This window comes from Mercenaria mercenaria, chromosome 9 (genome assembly GCF_021730395.1).
Source record: "Mercenaria mercenaria strain notata chromosome 9, MADL_Memer_1, whole genome shotgun sequence".
NCBI classification, from domain to species: Eukaryota; Metazoa; Mollusca; class Bivalvia; order Venerida; family Veneridae; genus Mercenaria; species Mercenaria mercenaria.
In genome coordinates, this window is record NC_069369.1 from 46,220,170 (window position 1) to 46,243,595 (window position 23,426).

At 36.4% G+C, this 23,426-nt stretch overlaps 1 protein-coding gene across 2 annotated transcripts in view; it reads right to left on the reverse strand.

The window, feature by feature from the left end:
* Positions 1-2,799, reverse strand: part of LOC123547025 (hephaestin-like) — a 36,996-nt gene extending 34,197 nt beyond the window's left edge. For both annotated transcript variants that reach the window (XM_053551326.1, XM_053551325.1), the window contains exon 1: positions 2,413-2,799. In XM_053551326.1, the coding sequence (XP_053407301.1) occupies positions 2,413-2,555 (143 nt within the window). In that variant the 5' untranslated portion in view covers positions 2,556-2,799. The remainder of the gene's footprint in view (positions 1-2,412) is intronic.
* Between the last annotated feature and the right edge of the window lie 20,627 nt (positions 2,800-23,426).

Below are 23,426 nucleotides of genomic sequence, written 5' to 3' on the forward strand. Positions count from 1 at the left end.
AGTGTCAAAATTCTGGTAAAGTTAGGAAGAGTACCTCCTTGGTTAACCTTCATGCCGGTCACGTTCAAAGAGTACCTCCTTGGTTAACCTTCATGCCGGTCACGTTTACACCGTTAGTCTGAATGTACGCATGTATGTACTTCAACGAAAGAAATCAACCACAAAAGATTGATGTTAGTACATAGACTTCAACTTGATTTATTGCGTGCCGAAATAAACATTACCACTCTTTTCAAAAGAAAAGCCATGTATAGATTAATAAGTAGATTGTTGTTTTTTTATCTAATAGCTGTAATCTGCCAGATACCGCTTTTGAAAAGTTTCTGTTTTTTTCTATGTTTAATATCAGACACGAGCGCTGCAAAGTCTTCATTATGAGAGAGTTTAATATTTTATCTCGAAAATGAAAAAACTTAAACTTAAATCTAAAACTCATCCTTCAGCCTAAACCAACATAAGCGACCAGTTTCTTTATTTCAGAGAAAATAAACGGTTTGAATTTTCATACAACGATCCGTTTTTACTTGTTCAGTGGTCATTTTTATACAGATCTGAACGTAAAAATACCTATATACTTGTATCCTCGTCGAGGAATTAAGACAATAACCCGGTTTTATTGTACCTCCCACTACACACATTAAACTTAAATGACCAATGGTCTGTCAGTGAGTGTAGGTGGAGAAGATGGGGCCAGGTGTCCAGAAACAGATTTCAGTTGATGTCATTCTAGTATGGAGACGTTGTGAAGTGTCAACTTGAAATATGGGCACTGATGAAAATGCGCAAACAAACATTTGTTTAATGTCACTTGGGTCGTTTTTGAGATGTTTTATAAATGAAATATATTTATGGAACAACTTCCTTCATAATGGGTAAAGACTTACATCAGTACAAATGTAAATAAACTGGAGGCTTTTGTATTTACATGATATATTACCAGTGTTTCCGCCTGTCTGTATGAGGACAGTATGTAGATCTAGACCGGATAATGTAACACACGTCCTTACTTTTCAGTTTTCACTTAATAAATATCCTTCATTGATTTAAACATACTCTGTATTTTTAAACCAACTGAAAAATCAATAGCGCGTAAGTAAAAAAAAAAAGAATTCAGACAAAATTAATCTTTAAACGTTTAATTTTTTTCAATGTGGTAAAATAATTATACTGTGTATGGACCGGCATTCATGTGATTAGTTTGTAAGTTTGAGTACAAAAAAATAAACATATCCTCTTTTTATCCCAAACATGCCAAAATGAAAATACATAGTGAACTATATGTGACTCAATTTTAATGATATATACGTTTAAAGGTATATGAGCCGTGTCATGGGAAAACCAACATAGTGGCTTTGCGACCAGCGCAGTCTCCGCGCAGTCTGGTCAGGATCCATGCTGTTCGCTAACAGTTTCTCTAATAGCAATAGGCTTTGAAAGCGAACAGCATGGATCCTGACCAGACTGCGCGGATGCGCAGGCTGGTCTGGATCCATGCTGGTCGCAAAGCCACTATGTTGGTTTTTCCATGGCACGGCTCATATATCATTACAATGGGGTACGTATATATCATTAGAATTGGCCGGGTCGCATATTTCACTATATTTTTAATTTTTACAAGTTTTGGTTGAGAAACGGGTGTTTTTATTTATTTATTTATTTACAATCATATTCATAATCAAAGGTACGAAACTCCTGCCTGTGTGATTAGAGTTCCTAAAGCAATGCCACGATCTGCTTGTAATATCTGAACTAACCAAAAAGTTATTTTATATTGGGTCATCATTTTTGGAAATGTTAAGAAGTAATATTTGTACTTTTGCAGGACAGATCGCCGCTACTTCTCCCAAGACACTACTTGTATAACCAGTATATCACTTTCGTCTTTTCTTCCTGAAGATGAGCAACTTCCCATCTTTATGACACTTAGAAACCACGCCAAGGTTAAAACAATAAAAGAACAGCAGCTATTGTAGCTATTACCTTAGCCGCCGATTATTCAATTATATATGACGCCAAGTCTGTACGCTGTTGTTCTTTCCGACGACGGTAGGATAAATAGAATATTAGATTACTGTCTGAAAATTATAAATTTATTAGACTCGTCTACGAAAAATATATAAGGCTCGGCAGAGCCTCGCCTAATATATTTTCTTCAACTCGTATAATAAATTTAAAAATTAACAGACAATAACCTAATATTCTCTATAAATTCAATATTTACTTGTTATCGGTGACATAATACCTGCATGAAAGTAATATTAATTTATTACACCCAGCTATCTATAGTATTTGACAGATACAGAGGTATCAACAGATCAAAATACTGGACTCGGCTATTTAATAATAATAGCGGAATGTTATATGACGGGAAACCGTTATATAATATATCACCACATTTCAAATAATGTTTACCTTTGATGGTTAAATACGAGATCCCTTCCTGACGGAGCGTAGTCCCACTCTTGTTCTACAGCTGCGATATAGTAGTGTCTAATCCTAGCGCTAACACCGCAACACAAGACAAAAATGATGAAAACTATCACATAATTCTTCATTTTAATTATTCTTCTTCTAATCCTCGGTTTAGTTCCAAAACATACTTCAACAATGTCAAACGAGCGACACCTACACAACGTAACTCCGTGTCGACGTTACGTTACTGATCTCATTCCTCGGTTAGATTTGTTTACAATGTGTTTTAAATCTGCATACTCAATTATGTAAAAGTTTCCACTCCAGTGGTCCCATAGCGGCAATTAGATGTATCACTGACCGTGAACAGCACTCAACTGTCAACGTTTTAATTGTTGCACCGTAATATATAGTGACGGCAATTGTCTATGTTATAACACGTTCATATATGTATATACATAACAGGTAAAGTATGAGGTTGCATAAGGTCAGCCGTCACCGACGTCAATTTGTGGCCAACCACTAAACTCTTCATTAACAGAGGCAGATATCAACGACCACAGTCTATAGAGGATTTGACGTAGCGAGTTGAATTCAACGGCTACAGTCAGTTAAAGATTATGTAAAACAGATGTAATAATTTGAATTCAGCTGCAACAGTCAATGAAAGATTGTATTAAGGTGACGTTGTGAGTTGAATTCAGTGGACATGCAATATGTTGAAGATTGTGTAAATGTGAGTGGATTTCAGCGGCAATACTCGCTGGAAAGTTATGTATAAGTGTCGTAGAGAGATTATTTTAAGGGCCAAATTCAGTTAGTGAAATGACGTAGAGAGGTACCTTCAGCGGCTGTGATCAGTAAAAGATTACATAAAAGTGACTCTATAGAAAGTTAACTTCAGTAGCTACAGTCAATGGAAGATTATGTAAAAGTGACGTAGTGGGTTAACTTCAGTGGCTACAGTCGATTTCAGCCACTACACTCAATACAGTCAGTGGAAGACTGGTTTAGTTTAACAGTGAAGTTGTAAGTAGATTTCGCCGCTTCGATTGATGAAATAAGACATCTCTTAATGTCGTAAAATGCGGCTTTTATGCCTAAATAAGAGTCCTAAGTCCGAACTTAAATTGGAGTCATTCAGTGTATTTAACTAAGCCCCGTACTTCGGACGGATTGGTATGGCTAAACCAAGTCCCATGCTTCGGACGGACGGACATGGCTAAACCAAGCCCCATGTTTCGGATGGACTGGTATGGTTAAACTTAGTCCCAATCCGTGACTCTAGAACTCCAGACGGTCCGTCCACATACATGAACTCTACATGTATCAAAAATCGTCGTAATTAAGATACTTCAAACTTCAAGACATGACTGTTAACAGGAATGTGATTTAATGGCGAAAGGAAAAATATTTCCGAATAGAAAATTTTCTCCTGTCACGTCATGAAGTATTTTGTATGGTGGCTGATTTCTGCCATTTCGCGTTTTCGCCCCGCGACCCCGCCGAGCGAAAACACGAGAATTAACAAGTTAAAATGGCGGGGGCGCGGGGCGAAAACTCGCTATTTAGCGTGGGCGCGGAGCGAAAACTCGCTGTTTAGCGGGGTCGCGGGGCGAGATTTAGTAACTGGTATGTCGGGGGCGCGAGACGAAAACACGATAATTAGCGCTGCTTAAACGTCGAGTTTTCGCACCGCGCCCCGACATCCAGTTACTAAATCTCGCCCCGCGCCCCCGCTAATTATCGTGTTTTCGCTTCGCGCCCCCGCTAAATAGCGAGTTTTCGCCTGGCGCCCCCGCCATTTTATCTTGTTAATTTTCGTGTTTTCGCTCGGTGGGGTCGCGGGGCGAAAACTCGCTATTTAGTAGGGGCGCGAAGCGAAAACACGATAATTAGCGGTGTCGAGGGGCGAGATTTAGGAACTGGAATGTCGGGGGTGCGGTGCGAAAACTCGGCGTTTAAGCAACGCTAATTATCGTGTTTTCGCCACGCGCCCTCGACATACCAGTTACTAACTCTCGCCCCGCGACCCCGCTAATTATCGTGTTTTCGCTCCGCGCCCCCGCTAAATAGCGAGTTTTCGCCCCGCGCCCCCGCTATTTTAACTTGTTAATTCTCGTGTTTTCGCTTGGCGGGGTCGCGGAGCGAAAACGCGAAATGGCAGAAATCAGCCACCATAATTTTGAGTAGAACTACCCAGAGAAAGTCACCCACTGACCTACATCATCGATTTGTTTTTCCACCATTGATGACGTCACATCCTTATTACGTCACTGTAGGCGAATTTCATTCAAAGATATGTAGCCTACCGGTATCAGAAAGCACAACGTGTCAGCCAAATTCAAAGTACATTTGCGCAACTGCAGTTGTAATTTTAACTATTATTTGCTGACAATACAGAAACTATTTTGGTGGAGAGATCTAGCTCAGTATCTTATGCTATTCATTTGCCTGTTCTTTTATGGACGGCCCGGATAACCTTTCATGGACAAATCGAACACGAATACTGTATACTTAAGAAATAATATATCTCATGCAGTGATTTGTCGTTGAATAAATCATTGTTTGGAGTTCAGATGCGAAGGAATTATATCACGAGGGCGCAGCCTGAGTGATATAATAATACGCATCTGAAAGACAAACAATGATTTATTCAAGAGCAAATCACTAATTGAGATATATTATTTCGATTCTAACACCTAACAAAGGATTTTTAAGTACATCCTTGATGACATTCATTAAATATTTGCCTGTTTTCAAACGGTTTCTTTTCCAGCGCGCCGCTATGCCGTTTGACGCCATGACGTAATAATTATGACGTCAGAACAGTGATTTGTTGTATAATAATTCACCGTTTTCTGCCTTCTTTGTTTAACAGGAAAATGAATCGGAAAAGGCTAAAAACATTTATCTATTCTCAGGATAAATATATTACCAGGTTTTACTCGTTTCTTTTATTCTCAAGCTTACAATTTATGCTACAAATGATTACGCCGGTTTTCTAACGTGGTTGAGTCAGACTGAAATGAAATGAAAAGTGATAATTACGTTACGAGTTGGACTAATATCATATTGAAACTCATGAAACACGAGTTGGACTAGGTTAAATAAACTAAGTCCTATGCTTCGTACGGAAAGGCATGGCTAAACTTAGTCCAACTCGTGACGTAATTATCACTTTCACTTTCATTTCATTTTGTCTGATTATAACGTCCGAAAACAGGCGTTAATTATTAGTGATTAACATCCGAACATAAATTCAAAGCTTCATGAGAATAGATATGAATAGATCTCTCCCCAGATCCTGTTGTAATTTAACTTTAGATACTTGTAACTATATGAATAATATTGCGCTAATACACTTAGAATTAGCCTGAGACGTCGTGCTCCCCATTATCTGCTATCCGGTACGGTACATGACGGTGAATGAAATGCGCCAATAGTGACGTAATAAAGCTTTGATGTCATCAATGATGAAAAATAAATCGATATTATAGGTCAGTGGGTGACTTTCTTTGGGAATATTTTTCTTTTCGCCATTAAATCTTCATTATGCTAGCAATCATGTCTGAAGGATTGGAGTACCTCGATTACGCCGATTTTAAATAGTCGTTGCTTGTGTCTCTGTGAACGGACCGTCAACTTATTTTCATATTATTTCATAACTGAAAATAATTGGCCCACTTAATCATGAAGTTGTACAAAATTAATGAGTATTCATTGTTCCGCCTACTATGGATTTCCCACATTCAGGGAGGCGGAGCAACTGCCAAAACAGGGACTGCATACAAGAAATAATGTGTCTATATAAATATAAATATAAAATAAATATCAAATTGTGTTGTTTTTTCTTCTTCTTTATAATGCAAGCTGTACTTCCATAGTTCACGTTTTACCTTTCTGCACCTTTCACTTTTTCTATTAACTTGTTGCTATTCATATATATATCCAAATTTTACTATTGTTTATTAAATTCAAATGTAAACCGACTTGTCTAAAAATAAACCAGAGTGCATAAAGTTAAACCTGCATATTATATTTTCATTGAATGAGAATGTAATATTGTGTTCTACAAACTACTCGATAAGTGAGTCGTCTACTATGTATTTAAAATTGCATCTTACAATGTTGGCCACGCCTCCCGCGGAAATTCAAATTCAAATCTTAAACATTTTTCTCAAAGTCACCTTTGCAAAATAAAACAGAAACATAATTATTTTTAATAGGATATTGTAAAAAGTCACTATGTACAAATTAAAAAAATAGCTTTCTATTGATTTTAGGTAATTTCGAAGAAGGGTTCCTATGTGGTGACGCAAAAGGGGCGTTTTAACTATAAGTCGGTTATAGATACACTTATTGACATTCTAATGCGTTAAGAATGTTAATCTTGATGATCTTTAGGTCAGTAGGTCAGGTGAGCGATACAGGGCCTTCATGGCCCTCTTGTTTGTTTTTTTGGCAGTTATGATTATACATGAAGTTAACATTTCTTTAAGAATAACACAGAACTTAAACATTTACAGTGTGACTAACACAGTAGATAGCTTTTCTATATGTTTTAAAGACTTCATGAAAGGGTTTGCAAATAAATTCTTGCTAAAACTCACTGAATCACTTTGTTTTTATTTTGTATTTATAATTACTAAGGGATTATCTTAAATTGCGTTAATAATGAAGTATCTAACTTTTGCATTTGCTTGTTTATTTAATGAATCGTTTCAACCCTTCCGGTTAGCACAGCGGGAAGTATGTACATATATGAAGTCCGATCCCCTGACGAGGCAAATGTTTTCCGTGACGAACTAACAGAAGTTAACATTTCTGAAGACCGGGTTCCACCTCTGATCCTTGTAGGCAAGTTGTCAGTAAGTTTCGAAGAAAAAGCCAGTACTGGCATATAGAATCAAGTTTTAACCGACTGTTGTTGTATTGCCTAAATACCACGTAATTCTAGTAAACTGTAGTAGAAAATGTCTAGCCTGACTCAAACAAGATATATAGTTTCTACGTGACTAAACTGGATAAAATAATATAAAAATAGGGCAGTTTTATTGGGTTTAAAGTCGCACCAACACAATTGAGGTCGTTTGGCTCCACATTCCCCCTACATCCGACCCTTGTATCTACTCCTTAGTAAGCCCACAACAAAAAGAAATTGCAACGGAAAAATATTATAGATAGGTTGCTTCAAAATCCAACAATAAGTACATTATAAATATATGCAAAATACAGAAAAAATGGAGGTGGGGTGGCTCTATGGCTGTGTTTGGGGTGCTCTGTGCTTCCGGGAAATCTACCTTACATTTTATGATGTTGGAGGAAGTATACAAGTTCCCCATGTGAATTTCAAGAAAAATTGCGAAACGAACCGAATTGTTTGTGCAGTTTTATATTCATTCATTTATTTTTTTCATTTTTGTTTATTTATTTATTTATTTAATTTTTTTTTTAAATCCGAAAAGAGCAAGACATGTCATTTAAAAAAAAGATGTGAATTTTTTTTTTTTAGTTTTTTTTTTTTCTTTTTTAATTTGTGAAACTTGTTTTAACTACAGTAACACGGAAGACCATCGGTACCAGATGGGTGTTATTTATCACGCAAATTATTTTGATATACTTTCTGTGAATGGTTTTCTACCCGGTTCGAACCCTACGGCAAGGAGATACAGCCGCACGCTGCAAGAGCCTGCTACCGATTGAGACCAGGACCGAGTACCTACGGTAATTCTTTTATTAAAAGGTGAAGGCAGTTCATAGAAGATTATCGGATCATGGAGAGTATTCAATAGTGATGTAATAGAATTCCATTTAAATAGGTGTTTTGGGCACGAGCGGCATTTTTGCATTACATCTCATAAACAGACTCAATCAAACCAAGTTCCTGGCAGCATTCTATGCTTCCATTGGATCCCTCCATAGATTTTATCATATTTCATTATCTTGACCATATCTGGAAGATTTTCGACATTGTTCAAGCCCTACGACCAGAAGATATACCAATACTACACATGAATTTGAAAGCATAGGTCCAGGCTACAGTTTAAAACAAAGATCCGTTATATAGAGAAGCTCTAGATGGCAGGGCAGCTCATATATGTGTGTAAACAATTTTAAGTACATGTGAACACAATGTTTCGCTTTGAACCTTATTAGGGTCCCTGTATGCTAGATATAATTATACAAGTAGCATGTATATATATGTACGTAGATGTATCCACTTTATATTTAAGAGTGATTATAGAAAAATGTATTCCAAGCTTAGAAATTTAAAAGTAGCCGTAACAAACTTATCAATGAATCTTTTTGACATTTGTCAGACGGACGTTCAAATTTTGAGGACGAGGATGTCGTCATTTCGAGTTAGTACGTCGAAATTTCAATATAGTATATCAAACTTTTGAGTTAATATGGCAATAATGATCTTCCGTGCTCAAGTTCTTACTGTTGTAAAGACATGTGATTTTTTATTTTTGAAATTTCAAAAAAAAAAAATCCAAAAAAAAAATCGTACATTACTTTGCTATTTTTTATGTTTCTAGAAAAACAAGAGCTGCCACAGGAGACAGCGCGCTCGACTATTTCGATGCTGGATAGTGAAAATGGGCACATCTGAGGAAGCTGGAGCAGTCACTTGAGTGTTTAATGACTCCAATGTGGATGAAGGTATTGGACAATAGCTTATGTTTGTGTCAAAAGAATTAAGTAATAAGACAGATAAAGATAAAGTTATCAAAACATTAAATAAGTATAATTCTAAGTAAAAAGGGAGCATAATTCATGAAATATTGGTGCAAGAGTGATGCACCTTGTGTCATATGTGGATGATGATGTGTAACAACTTATTTTAAGTTTGAATCAGATCCATTTAGTAATAACCGAGATAGAGTGAAAGTGCACCAAAACTTTAACCTGAAATTCTAAGTAACAAGGGGAGATAATTCATAAAATACTGGTGCTAGAGTTATGGTCCTTGTGTTATATGATGTGAATGATGATGTCGAACAACTATTTTAAGTTTCAATCAAATCCTCTCTGTAATGACAGAGATATAGTGAAAATGCATCAAAATTAACCTTAAAATCTAAGTAAAAGGAGGCATTATTCATGAAAAATTGGTGCAAGAGTTATGGCCCTTGTGTCATATGATGTGAGTGATGATGTGGAACAACTATTTTAAGTTTGAATAAAATCCATTTAGTAATAAAAGAGATAGAGTGAAAGTGCACCAAAACTTCAACCTGAAATTCTAAGTCAAAAGTGGGGATAATTCATGAAATATTGGTACAAGAGTTATGACCCTTGTGCCATTTGATGTGGGTGATGCACAGACACTTGGGGTTCGGACCTCCACACACCCCATTCTCCTACGCCCCTGGTTAAGTTTAGCCAATATATTTTAGCATTTTACCATGTATTGAGCATAGGTGACGATCATAAAACGCATTTTGTAACATTTCAGCGTGTTTTTAAAAAATGCATTTTTACCATCAATGCTCTCAATACTAGAAGATATGCAACTTCTCACGAACACTAGGGAAACAATAGCCAGTTAAACGTTTAAATGAACCCCTAGCAATGAATCACTGGTATCAATCGTCAGATCTGTTACCATTCTGTTAAATGACACCGGTCCCGACAACTGTCGTTTGTATTCCGACGAGAAATCAATAAATAATATAAATCAATCTATCTAAATTCTATGGAACACTTCCTTGCGAATAGATCCCTGCTTTGAACTGCGGTACCAAAATCACACCCTGGTACCGGCGCTCCCAAGTACAGGTGACACTCACACATACAGCGCTCGATAAGTGATTTTAGAGGAGCGGCGGTGTAAGTATTTCTTATTGTATCTCCGGTAATTCAAAACTTTTTGTAAAATGAAAGATATCTGAGCCCTGGTGAATAATTGATGACTATGTTCCGTGAGTGTCACAACATTTCATCTTAAAATAAACAAAATACGGCGAGTTAAACGTGAACGTTTGACTCAAAAATGTCGAATGTAAAAAAAACACGTAAAATACTCAGTAAATACTTCAGATGTATTCATTTTGATACATCTTCATATAGTCATATCTTCCTACAATAACCAGTTCAAATTCCAAGACTTAATTTGTTATATTTAAAGAATGACTCGTGTTTAAAGAAGGTAAGTGGTTTCAAAACGGCACTCACATCGCACAGGTGTGTATTTTTTTGACGCTCACCAAGTACAGCTAGAGAAAGTTCTTCAGAAATGTGGAGAAATCGTCAGCTCTAAGGCAACTACAACGGAAAAGAGATGAATCGGACTGGTTAGTTATGTGTGGTAGAGATTATACCACCAAGAACAGTTTGATGTTGGATTAAACAGTAGTTAATGGAACTAGTCATTACGTCTCATGTCTGCTATTAAGTCGGAATGACTCACATCGATTCCTGAGAGAGCCAAACAAGAACTCATTAATTGATAAATTCATTGAATTAATAAGATATTAAAATATGAGCGTCTTTTGTACCGAACAGACATTTTAACAAAATTCTTTGGTGGCTGATATATGCCATTCCGCTAATTTTAGGCGCCGATTTATAACGTAAATATCGACTTTTCGCTCAGCGCCCCCCACTAATTATCATGTTTTCAATCTACGCTCCCGCCCTTTCTTATTCTTAGTATTTTCTGTATGGAGAATCGCAGACAAAAAGTTACGATTTAATATGTAAATCGTCGGGGGGAGTCGAGCGAAATCTGGCTGATCAGCGGGCTCCGAGCAAGAAGTTGAGGTTTGAAAGGCATAACATTGGTGGGCACCCGGGCACCCAGCCGCTTTACATCTTGAATCTCATTCAACGCCAGCACCCACTCCCCCCTCCCTCCCCCATCCCCATAATCGTGTTTTCGCTCCGCGTCGCCACATGTTATCGAATTTTTGCTCGCTAACCACTCCGCACCAGGGTGTGAAAATTGATACCGTTTCAACGCATTATACCGGGTTATCGCTTCACCACGTGTTACACGAGGTTTGTTTACATAAAGAAGTGATGATCTGGTTTAACATAGCCATAAGAGTAACAATTTTGGTTCCCGGTTTATGACATGCACTACACAAAGCGAGGGTCCAGCGCAAGCAAGTGTTCCCATTGTTCGTGAGAAGTTGCATGTCTTCTAGTATTGAGAGCATTGATGGTAAAAATGCATTTTTTAAAAACACGCTGAAATGTTACAAAATGCGTTTTATGATCGAGCTAAAAATGACGCGACAGACCTGGGTCATTTCGCGATTTTTTTATTTTTTATTTATTTATTTTTTTGCAAATATGCACGGTTTTAACATTTCAATTATTTTACTTGATAAGATTTAAATGTCACCGATCAAACGCGCCAATACGCCAGAACGAAATGGCAGAAATCAGCCACCATTTCACGTGACTGTAACGGGACTAATGATTTGTTCTAAACTTACGAGATTTTGATTTTACGCGCCTTGAACAAATATTATTTCCCGCGCAATCAAACGTTTCCGAGTTACCGGTTTCAACGTAATTCATTAATATTAAATGAAATTAATAATTAAATGTTTGACGGTTTTGTAAGAACTACACTTTATTCAACTACACGGCAAAACGGCAAAAGGTTTAAACTGCAGGATAATAGAGACTAAATGCCGCTGTTTTTTATTAAATGAGTAGGAGGACAAACTATATTTGGCACATCATCTTTTCTCAAATCAAACTCAAATATTTGAAAATTGAAGCAAACAGTTGTTACCACGATACTTGTTTTTGAAGGCGGACGCCCCAAATTGTGACCATTAGTGGCATATCGAACATTCTGTACTAAACGCGACTGCTGATAAGCCTTATTTGAAAAATCGATAATCTCGAAGTTTTGATCGTTATTCCGTAAATTTACGTCCACCTCCGAAATTTAGCGGAGCCCCATAAACCATGTTTTCAATAAAATCGATATTGAAACTTTAATAAATGGCTCAACGGACAATGAAATGCTAGTGGTGGTAGGAAACATCAGTAAATATCTAGGCAAAAAGAGCTATATGTATGTAACATTTGTTCAGTATTAATTCGTGTTTAATTAATTAATGTCAAACATATTAATTTATTGTTTTTATACGTTTACTTTAGAAAAAAATAATTATTGGGTCGACTTGCTGAAGCCAAGTTATTTATTTATTTATTTTTTTTTTTTGCTATAGCTTAAATAACTAGATATTAATATTTCCTCTTCTTGATGCTTGTTTAAAACAGGTTATCTGCATACCTTTGTAAAAACGCATTCTCTTCTATCAAAACTGAAGTAATTCTTCCTTATTCTGTTTTTGATTGATAAAAGCACATAAACTGTCTGCGTGCAAAAATGAAGGTTTATCATCACGTTCTAGTTTTTGCACACAATAAAATAAGTTTCACCATTTATTGTTAATACTGTTGGTTTAAAACACGCTTTCTTTTTCAAGTTTAATTAAAGTGTCCTAACTCTGATTAAAAACTATGAAAAGCAATATGTATTTTGTATTTATATGCGGATAGATTTATTCGTTCCTTCCACCATTATTTCTATAACATAAGCGACGGGAAATAATGAGATAATTAAAATAGGCACTGATCTCTAGATCGTACGACGAAAAAACTTTTTAGATATCAGAAAATTATTACTTTTTTCCTTCTTATGGTCTGTGGGCCAGTTTCTGTAAATCCCCTATTTTTTTCGATTTTGTAATCCAGAAATTAGGCAAAGGTTCATTCACATCAGCCATTAATACATTCATTCCGGAATTGTTTAAGACCGGATGTCGCTTTCTATCGTATGTCAAACAAAAATTATACTCATTTGAGTAAACCTTGTGTATGAAAAATGCGGAATTCTCTCTTCACGGTATCAATTCTGACTTTCAGATATTAGCGTTTTGCTTATGTAACTGTTCTAAATCAATGAAAGGCTCACTGTAACAATTTATTCAAAATTTTGACGATTTCTACCAAAATCTAGAAGTTAAAATACCCAACCCACCCGAGATACATTTTCGCCATTTTTGATAACTCATAAAATTATCAAAATTACTGTATTTTTTTAATAAGGCCTCATCAAATAATTGTGTTAAGATTCACAATTTTATATATTTTCATGAGAAAATATAATTTTTACATTGCAATCAGTTTAGGTTATAGACAATGTGCATACAAATGTAATACATACAAATCACATGCTGTTTATCAATAAATCGAGCATATTTGTGTTTTATTCAGAAAGGTTTGGGGTACAAATAGTTTCCTTCAATTTCAAATGTCGAAGTAAGCTTACTTGTACAATTTTGTCTTTTAGTTGATAAAGATACTTTAAAATGTAACATACGTAACAGTCGCCACTCCAATTTTCCACCTTGAAGAATTAGCAACATTGAAAACACTCCAACAATTGCATTTGTATGCTTTTAATTTGAATAAACCATGTTTACTGATCATGCACACATGGCCGTTATAATTTTGTTTGACTTAACCCTGTTACTATTCTCAATTATAGGATGTCGACAAACTACAGTAAAACAATGATGCCTCTTTCAGCATCACTGTAAAGATAGCGTAGAATAACAAATTTATGGCTTCTGCTTCAAACATTGATAGCATATTGATAATTAACAGTAGACTGTGTAACAGTGTGTGCGCAGTCTGAATATTTTTGACTTTCACTCAAAAGAAATACAGTACGTGAGGGTATCTAAGAATCAAATATACGTTACCTAGGTTTTAAAGGTCGCCTATTCAATTTCATATTTCGTATATTATTATTCAAGGCTAATGCATAAATCATGCTTATTGGCAATGCACCTACTCAGTTAGTTTTTACAGCATTACAAAGATGAAATGAAACATACGTTACCAAGATTACACAGAACATTAAAGCTAGGATAGTTGAATGGTTTCGATGGACTGTGGTGGTTTCAAGGTTTTTTATGTTTTAAATGCGTTGTTTTAACATTTATGGAAGGTTCTGTTACTGAAGTTATTGGTTTATATGCATTATGTGTTCAAAGTTGCTGATGAAATTCCTAATGTAAATAAACACTGCACTTTCTGAACTTGTAGAACATCAAGCATATACACTTACTACGTTTGTTGGGTTTAACGTCGCACCGACTCAATTATAGGTCATATGGCGACTTTCTAGCTTTGATGGTGGAGGAAGACCCCAGGTGCCCCTCCGTGCATTACTAGTATTTCATCACGAGCGGGCACCTGGGTAGAACCACCGACCCTCGTAAGCCAGCTGGATGGCTTCCTCACATGAAGAATTCAACGTCCCGAGTGAGGCTCGAACCCACATCGGTGAGGAGCAAGTGATTTGAAGTCAGCGACCTTAACCGCTCGGCCACGGCGGCCCAATCATATACAGCACAACATGTGTAGTGAAACAAATGTCACTTTTGGTATTCTCCAAATAATACTGTTTCTTTGACCATAGTGATTCTCAAATATCACTTATACTGTGGGACGGAATTACTGAACTACGCAATCATATTACATTTCCTTAAAGCGACTGGTCTCCAGATCGTTCGACAACATAAAAAAATAATTTTTTTTCTAGATATCTTGAAATAAATGCTGTATTTCTTAAGAAGGCTTTACAACTTAATTACTGACAAACTTTGTGTTACGGAAACACATGAGAATTTGCTGTTTTTACTCCTTTTTACGATGAAAATCGAAAAGCGTTTCCAGGTAAACTGTCTCAATTATAAATATCTGTATTCTGAAGTCATTATTCACTACTTCAGCTATAGCCTTACTGGTTACGATGACGGCGGTCCGGGGTTCGATTCCCGACGCGGTCATCTTTTTTTCTTGATTTGGAATTTTTAAAATATTTTAGAAACAAAAATTCATATTCTAATGTTCATAATATGACCAAACTTCAATTTGAAAGAAAGATTTATTTTTAAGCCAAATCTGGAGGTCAGCGCCTTTAACGAAAACATAGATGAGACTCCTTGTTCATATTGTGGTTGTGGTATCATTGTTGTCAATTCCGAGTTCTTACTAAAATTCAAAACTATTAACAATTACAAACAAACTAGTTCATTCAAAAGATGATGTATTTCAAATGTTACATATAGATTACCTCTGTATGGAACTGTGTTTAAAACTTTAAGTCTAGTAACTATGTATTTATCTAAATTCGGTAACGTATGTTTCAGAACTACACAAGACGACACATTATAACATCAATGTACACCAGATGACAGAAATATACTCTAAATTTGACGTGAGGATGCGAGAAGTCACTTTTCAGTTTTAGTATTAGAATAAGTTCATCATACATGCATAGATGCATATGTACATACAGAGTCTGCACCAGTCAGGCGCATTGATGTCTTTATGACATATCTGTAAAAACTCTTTAGTCAAGTGCTTTATTCCATAGTAATATCATTAAGCTACATCCTAAAATGGATTGAAAAATATGTTATTTTAAATATTAATTACAACAAGTCAATACCAATTAGCCCAAGCAAGAAACAGATTAGATACACGACTTCTTGATTCCACGACTTGCTCAATTTATAGCTGTGAAGCTCTGTACTACCTGTTCATAAATTGTCAAACAAAATGCATGACTATTTATGTATTCATAATAGTTTGGCACTATTTCAGAGGCATACGCATTGAAAGGTTTTTGTTGAAAGATAATGAAGGGATTTGGCATTGTGACATATCTGAAAATTTCTATTTCAAACAAAACAGATAAAACGTTCAAGACATCAATATATGAGCCGCGCCACGAGAAAACCAACATAGTGTGTTTGCGACCAGCATGGATCCAGACCAGCCTGCGCATCAGGATCCTTGCTGTTCGCTAACGGTATCTCTAATTGCAACAGGCTTTGAAAGCGATCAGGATGGATCCTGACCAGACTGCGCGGATGTGCAGGCTGGTCTGGATCCATCCTGTCGCAAACGCACTATGTTGGTTTTCTCATGGCGCTGCTCAATTATATGTATCATAAATTGCTTTGATAGGTTTAGAACTGTATATACTCATTTCTGTTTGTGTAATCAGATAGGCCTTTGTCCTTTAAAAAGAGGTTATATACTAAACATTTAGCTGAATTGTGACAGAAAAATGCAATTTGCATTTAAACAAAAAAAACAACTTTATAAATCTTTCCAAATGTTTAAAAAAAACATAATTCTTTTAAAGAAATATGTTCTATTCTCCATTTCTCGTTATTTTACTAGGATACACTGTATATGTAACATCTATCAGGCAGCCATTCTGATACACATTAATATTACATTGTAGCTACATTCAAAATCCTTTGAATGAAAATTGAGAGTAACATGTTTAGTTTTAAAAGAAACTAGATGCCCACGGGCAACATGTCGAGCCCGCCCTTTGACCTATAACTGTGACCTTGACCTTTAAGACAGAGTCCATCTCATTGAGTTAAACATTCATGCCAAATATAAACAAGATTCCTCAATGCATGTCAAAGTAATGGACCGAACAAGATCTGACATGACCTTTGACCTCAAACTGTGACCTTGACCTTTGAGATAGGAACCTGAGGTTTGTGCATGACACTCCAACTCACTGAGGTTAACATTCATGCCAAATATAAACTTGATTCCTCAATGCATGTCAAAGTTATGGGCCGGACAAGATCGGACATGAACTTTGACCTCCAACTGTGACCTTGACCTTTGAGATAGGAACCTGGGGTTTGCGCATGACACTCAGTCTCACTGAGGTTGACATTCATGCTAAATATAAACACAATTACTCCATGCATGTCAAAGTTAAGGTCCGCACAAACAAATCCGGACAGACGCATGCACGCACATACACCGAAGAGCCATTTGGACAACTATGTCTTCGCTTCCACAAGCGGGCTCGACAATAAAAGCAGCAATGATTACTTAGATCTTATCCATAATATTATGTATGTTTGCAAACTTACTTCTGGTGGCCAGTTTGAAAATGACAGGACAGTATCTTTATAAGATTTATCTGAATAACCAAACTTCAATCCCTTGAAAATTTATTTGATTTGTTTTATAATACTAAATATTTGAACAGTAGTAGCACATCAATATTTGTACGTGTAACCGATTTCAGGTGGTCATTTTGTGAGCGGTAAAATCCTCTGAAACATGTTTAAATCAATATCAGATGATTTCTGTTATTCTAAGCTTTGATTTTTGAAGAAATGAAACACGAACCATAGGTTTGGCAAACTGAAATTAAGGTGCAAAGATATCTGAATATTTAGTTAATTATTCATTCATTTTGTTTTCTTTATTGTGAACATGAGGGTTCTGTTACTTTATAAAGGATTAGAAGTTATTAAGATTTCCCGCTTAAGCTTTATTATAAGCAATGTCACATAAATTTCTTTTTCACCATCCAAATCAGCGTTATCCCTATGCAATGCTAAATTGTATTCATTAGACACCAGCGTTTTTAAAATCGTCATTAAATTTTACTGAATGTTGCTCAGACCGACATTCATCCTTAAAAGTTTCCTGAATAATAGTGTAACATCATGGTATAGCTCAACCTTTGCCTAATTTCTGGGTTACGACTTTCAAATTTTTTGGCCCTGGCCCACAGACCATTAGTGAATGATTATAAGTTATGGAAACACATAAGATTAAGTTTTTACTATTTTTTTCCAATCAAAACTGAAAGGCACCTGAGGTAAACTATAAAGATTGCCGACTTGAGCATGTTCTTTCCCTTGATTTTGGCCTTTTTAAGATGGCTAAGAAACAAAAACTCATGTTCTAAATGTTCATAGTATATTCAATTTTAAAGAAAGATCATTTTTTAGCCAAAATCTGGAGGTCAATGCCTTTAGATTTGACTTGATTATGCCCCTTATTCCTTGCATAATTTGTTTAATTAAAGAATAAAACATTATTATTATTATTATTCAATGGATTTTTCTTTATTGCTGCAATTAAATACATCCTTTCTTTCATTCCAGAAAAAAAACCCTTCTTCTTAGCTCACCTGTCACATAGTGACAAGGTGAGCTTTTGTGATCACCCTTCGTCCGTCGTGCGTCCGTCTGTCAACAATTTCTTGTCTGCATGATAGTGGTTTCATTTATGATTTGATTTTAACCAAACTTGCACACAACTTGTATCACCATAAGATCACGGTTCCTTTCTTGAACCGGCCAGATCCCATAATGGGTTCCAGAGTTATGGCCCCTGAAAGGGCCAAAATTAGCTATTTTGACCTTGTCTGCACAATAGCAGCTTTATTTATGATTTGATTTTTACCAAACTGGCACACAACTTGTATCACCATAAGATCTTAGTTCCTTTCTTGAACTGGCCAGATTCCATTATGGGTTCCAGAGTTATGGCCCCTGAAAGGACCAAAATTAGCTATTTTGACCTTGTCTGCACAATAGCAGTTTCATTTATGATTTTATTTTAACCAAACTTGCATACAACTTGTATCACCATAAGATCTCGGTTCCTTTCTTGAACTGGCGAGATTCCATTATGGGTTCCAGAGTGATGGCCCCTGAAAGGGCCAGAATTAGCTATTTTGACCTTGACTGCACAATAGCAGCTTCATTTATGATTTGAATTTAATCAAACTTGCACAAAGCTTGTGTCACCATAAGATCTCGGTTCCTTTCTTGAACCGGCCAGATCCCATAATGGGTTCCAGAGTTATGGCCCCTGAAAGGGCCAAAATTAGCTATTTTGACCTTGTCTGCACAATAGCAGCTTTATTTATGATTTGATTTTTACCAAACTGGCACACAACTTGTATCACCATAAGATCTTAGTTCCTTTCTTGAACTGGCCAGATTCCATTATGGGTTCCAGAGTTATGGCCCCTGAAAGGGCCAAAATTAGCTATTTTGACCTTGTCTGCACAATAGCAGCTTCATTTATGATTTTATTTTAACCAAACTTGCATACAACTTGTATCACCATAAGATCTCGGTTCCTTTCTTGAACTGGCGAGATTCCATTATGGGTTCCAGAGTGATGGCCCCTGAAAGGGCCAGAATTAGCTATTTTGACCTTGACTGCACAATAGCAGCTTCATTTATGATTTGAATTTAATCAAACTTGCACAAAACTTGTGTCACCATAAGATCTCGGTTCCTTTCTTGAACCGGCCAGATCCCATAATGGGTTCCAGAGTTATGGCCCCTGAAAGGGCCAAAATTAGCTATTTTGACCTTGTCTGCACAATAGCAGCTTCATTTATGGTTTGATTTTAACCAAACTTGCACACAACTTGTATCACCACAAGATCTTGCTTCCTTTCTTCAACTGGCCAGATTCCATCATGGGTTCAAGAGTTATGGCCCCTTGAAGGTCCAAAATTGGCTATTTTGCAGCCATATAGAGACTTCATTTATGGTTTTATTTGATATAAACTTCCAAAATACCTTCAACAACAAGAAATCTTGGATTCCATGACAAATCAGATCCAATCATAGGTTCCAGAGTTATTTTATATCTGATTACCTCCCCTGATTGTAATCAAAATGGATTTATATCAGTAAGTACTTACAGGACTTATTTGAAATTTCATTATTGTTATTAGTTGGACTGAGACAATCAGGGTAGATAACTATGGACTGATTTTATGTCAAATTACCTCCCTTTATTTCAAATTAAAATTATCTCCATAACTAATGAAGATACTGATCTGAAATTTCATTTATGTCAACAGATTTATTTGGCAGATCCTTCTTTTGTCCACTTACAATTTTTTTTTTAATTACTTCCCTTTTATGTTACTATAAATAGCTTATTTTTAGTAACTTTTTTTATTATTGGCCGTAGGGAAAACACGAGACCAGTTTTCTGTGGTACAACATGGATGGTACCTCCAATTTTTAGGTGTATTTTAACATATCTATACCTTGTAAGATTTTTTTTTCTTTTTGGTTAAATTTCTTCCCTTTGTTGTTCCTGTCCTTTGGACTTAGATATTTTTTCTGAGGACCTCCTTGTCCTCAAGTGCAATGATAACAGGTGAGCGATATTGGGCCATCATGGCCCTCTTCAAATAGCTCTGTATCTTTGTCTCGACTGATATTTCCTAACTTGCCACCATACCAGACTATATGCTCGAATTCATAACACTTCCTATTCTGACATACATAATTCATATCAGATGGAGACAGATTGGAGTATTTTAAAAGTTTTTTAGCTAGTCAGGGAGTACATTTGATGTGTGGAATACAAATATCACAAAGATTTATCATACCTATCATGCTTTAACTTTAATAACAAATGACATAAAAACAACAACAAATACATGTATTGCAGTTCAACTAATGAAAAACAGAATATCACAGAACAATTTTATGGCTACTGCCAACAAAATCTCCACCTAACGAAGGCATTATATGCTCGTTTACAAGAGGGATAGGAGAAGGCAGTAAAATAGGCATTGAAAACAACAATTAACAGAGGTGTGTAAGGGAAGTCCCTGTGATCTTGATCTTTGAGCTACTGACCCCAAAACCAATAGGGATATTTCTCTAAAGGTACTTTATCATTGTGTGAAGTTTTAAGGCAGTAGCTTTTATTTAATGCCGAGAGTCTGGAACCATTTTCAATCTTCTGTTTACTGTGACCCTGACCTTTGAACTATTGACAAAAATACCCAATATGACCTCAAGTGGTGCCTAGTCATCCTGTTAAGTTTGAAAACTGTAGCTAATATACTTCTACATAGATCCTAGAAATTAAGAAAAGTCACTGTGGCCTTGACCTTTGAGCGACTGAACCCCCAAACCAACAGGGATTTTTCCTCTAGTGGTACTCAATCATTTAGAGGGATGTAGTCGTTTTGTTTTGTGACCATTTTCAGTATCCAGGTCACTGTCCTTTGACCTTTGGCCTCCTGACCTTGAAAACAATGCCTCCTGACCTTGAAAACAATTGCTTAGTTATCATATAAAGTTTGAAAGCTTTAGCTATTATACTTTTTGGCTTACAGTCCGGAAACAAAAAAGATGACGCAAGGGCAGATGGACGGGCATCGCCATTTCATAATATGTTCATAAAAATATTGTAAATTGATATAATTCTACAATGATTTTACTTTTAATGTTAACCAAGTAGGGAGTTGCCTATTTAAAACACCGTTCATAAACAGGCATATCTCAGAACAAGAGGGTCATGATGACCCTGGATCGCTCACCTGAGTAATATGAGCCACATGTTTCAATGGCAAACTGATGCTAAAATATTAAGAAGGTAGGTCAGTAGGTCACATTCATGGTAACTGAAAGTCAATTTTAAGATCGGTGTGCAAAACTGTACATGTCATCCAAATTTCAAGGCTGTATCTTAAAAACAAGACAGTAGATCAGTATGTCAAGGTCAAAGTCAAGTGATCCATAATAGCTTGGGGTCATCAGGTTATTATAATTAAACAGTCTAGGAAATATGATCTGATAATTTTCCTATATAACTCATAATTACAACAAGTGACCCCAAGGGCGGGGCCTCTTTTCACCTCAGAGGGCATGATTTGAACAAACTTGTTAGAGATCCACCAGGTAATGCTACATACCAAATATCAAAGGCATTGGCCTAGAACTTTCAGACAAGAAGATCTTGATTTTTTTATTATATAAGTCTGTTAAACTTGGTACCCCCAGTGCTGGGCCTCTTTTCATCCTAGGAACATAATTTGAACAATTTTGGTAGAGAAACATTAGGAAAGGCAACATACTTAATATCAAAAGCCTAGGCCTTGCAGTTTCAGGCAAAAAGATTTTTAAAGTTTTTTTCCCATATAAGTCTATGTAAAACTTGGCCCATGGCAGGGCCTCTTTTCAACCCAGGGGCGTAATTTGAACAATTTTGGTAGAGGACCACAAGGCAATGCTACAAACAAAGTATCAAAGGCCTGGGTCTTGTGGTTTTAGACAAGAAGATTTTTTACTATATAAGTCTATGTAAAACTTGGGACCCCCGGGGCAGGGCCTCTTCTCACCCAAGGGGCACAATTTGAACAATCTTGATAGAGGACCGTAAGATGATGTCACATGCCAAATATCAAAGTCCTAGGCCATGCGGTTTTGTAAGTCTATGTAAAACTTGGGACCCCCGGGGCAGGGCCTCTTTTCACCCTAGGGGCATAATTTGAACAATGTTGATAGAGGATCGTAAGATGATGTCACATACCAAATATCAAGGCTCTACGCCATGTGGTTTTGGACAAGAAGATTTTTAAAGTTTTTCCTTTCGGTTGCCATGGCAACCAGAGTTCTGCATGGAATTAAATTCTTTGAACAATTTTGAAAGGGGACCAACCAAGGATCATTCCTGTGAAGTTTGGTGTAATTCTGCCCAGTGGTTTTCAAGAAGAAGATTTTTTTAGAAAATGTTGACGGACGGACGACACACGACGCACGACAGACATTAAGCGGTCACAAAAGCTGACCATGAGCCTTTGGCTCAGGTGAGCTAAAAAACTAACACATGCAAGAAATGAAATTCTCAACAATGCAAATGAGGCGGTTTCATGTCAATCACAAAACTACAAGTATGCAAATGAATTTAAAACCATTCATTTTGTAATATCATAAAACAAATGCACATACCAAAACTGTTTTTGTATAATCCTTTGTATAATTATCTGCCATTTAGTACTTTGGGAAAACGTTTCCAGCATACAAATATTAAAATATGAGCCGTGCCATGAGAAAACCAACATAATGGCTTTGCGACCAGCATGGATCCAGACCAGCCCGCGCATCCGCGCAGTCTGGTCAGGATCCATGCTGTTCGCTTTCAAACCTAAAAGAATTGGAGAAACTAATAGCGAACAGCATGGATCCTGACCAGACTGTGCGGATGCGTGGGCTGGTCTGGATCCATGCTGGTCGCAAAGCCACTATGTTGGTTTTCTCATGGCGCGGCTCAATTATCAATATGCATATGAAGTTAAATCTCAACACTTGGGAGAGCTTTTTCTTAAATTTACTTAACTAATAAACAGATCAGAT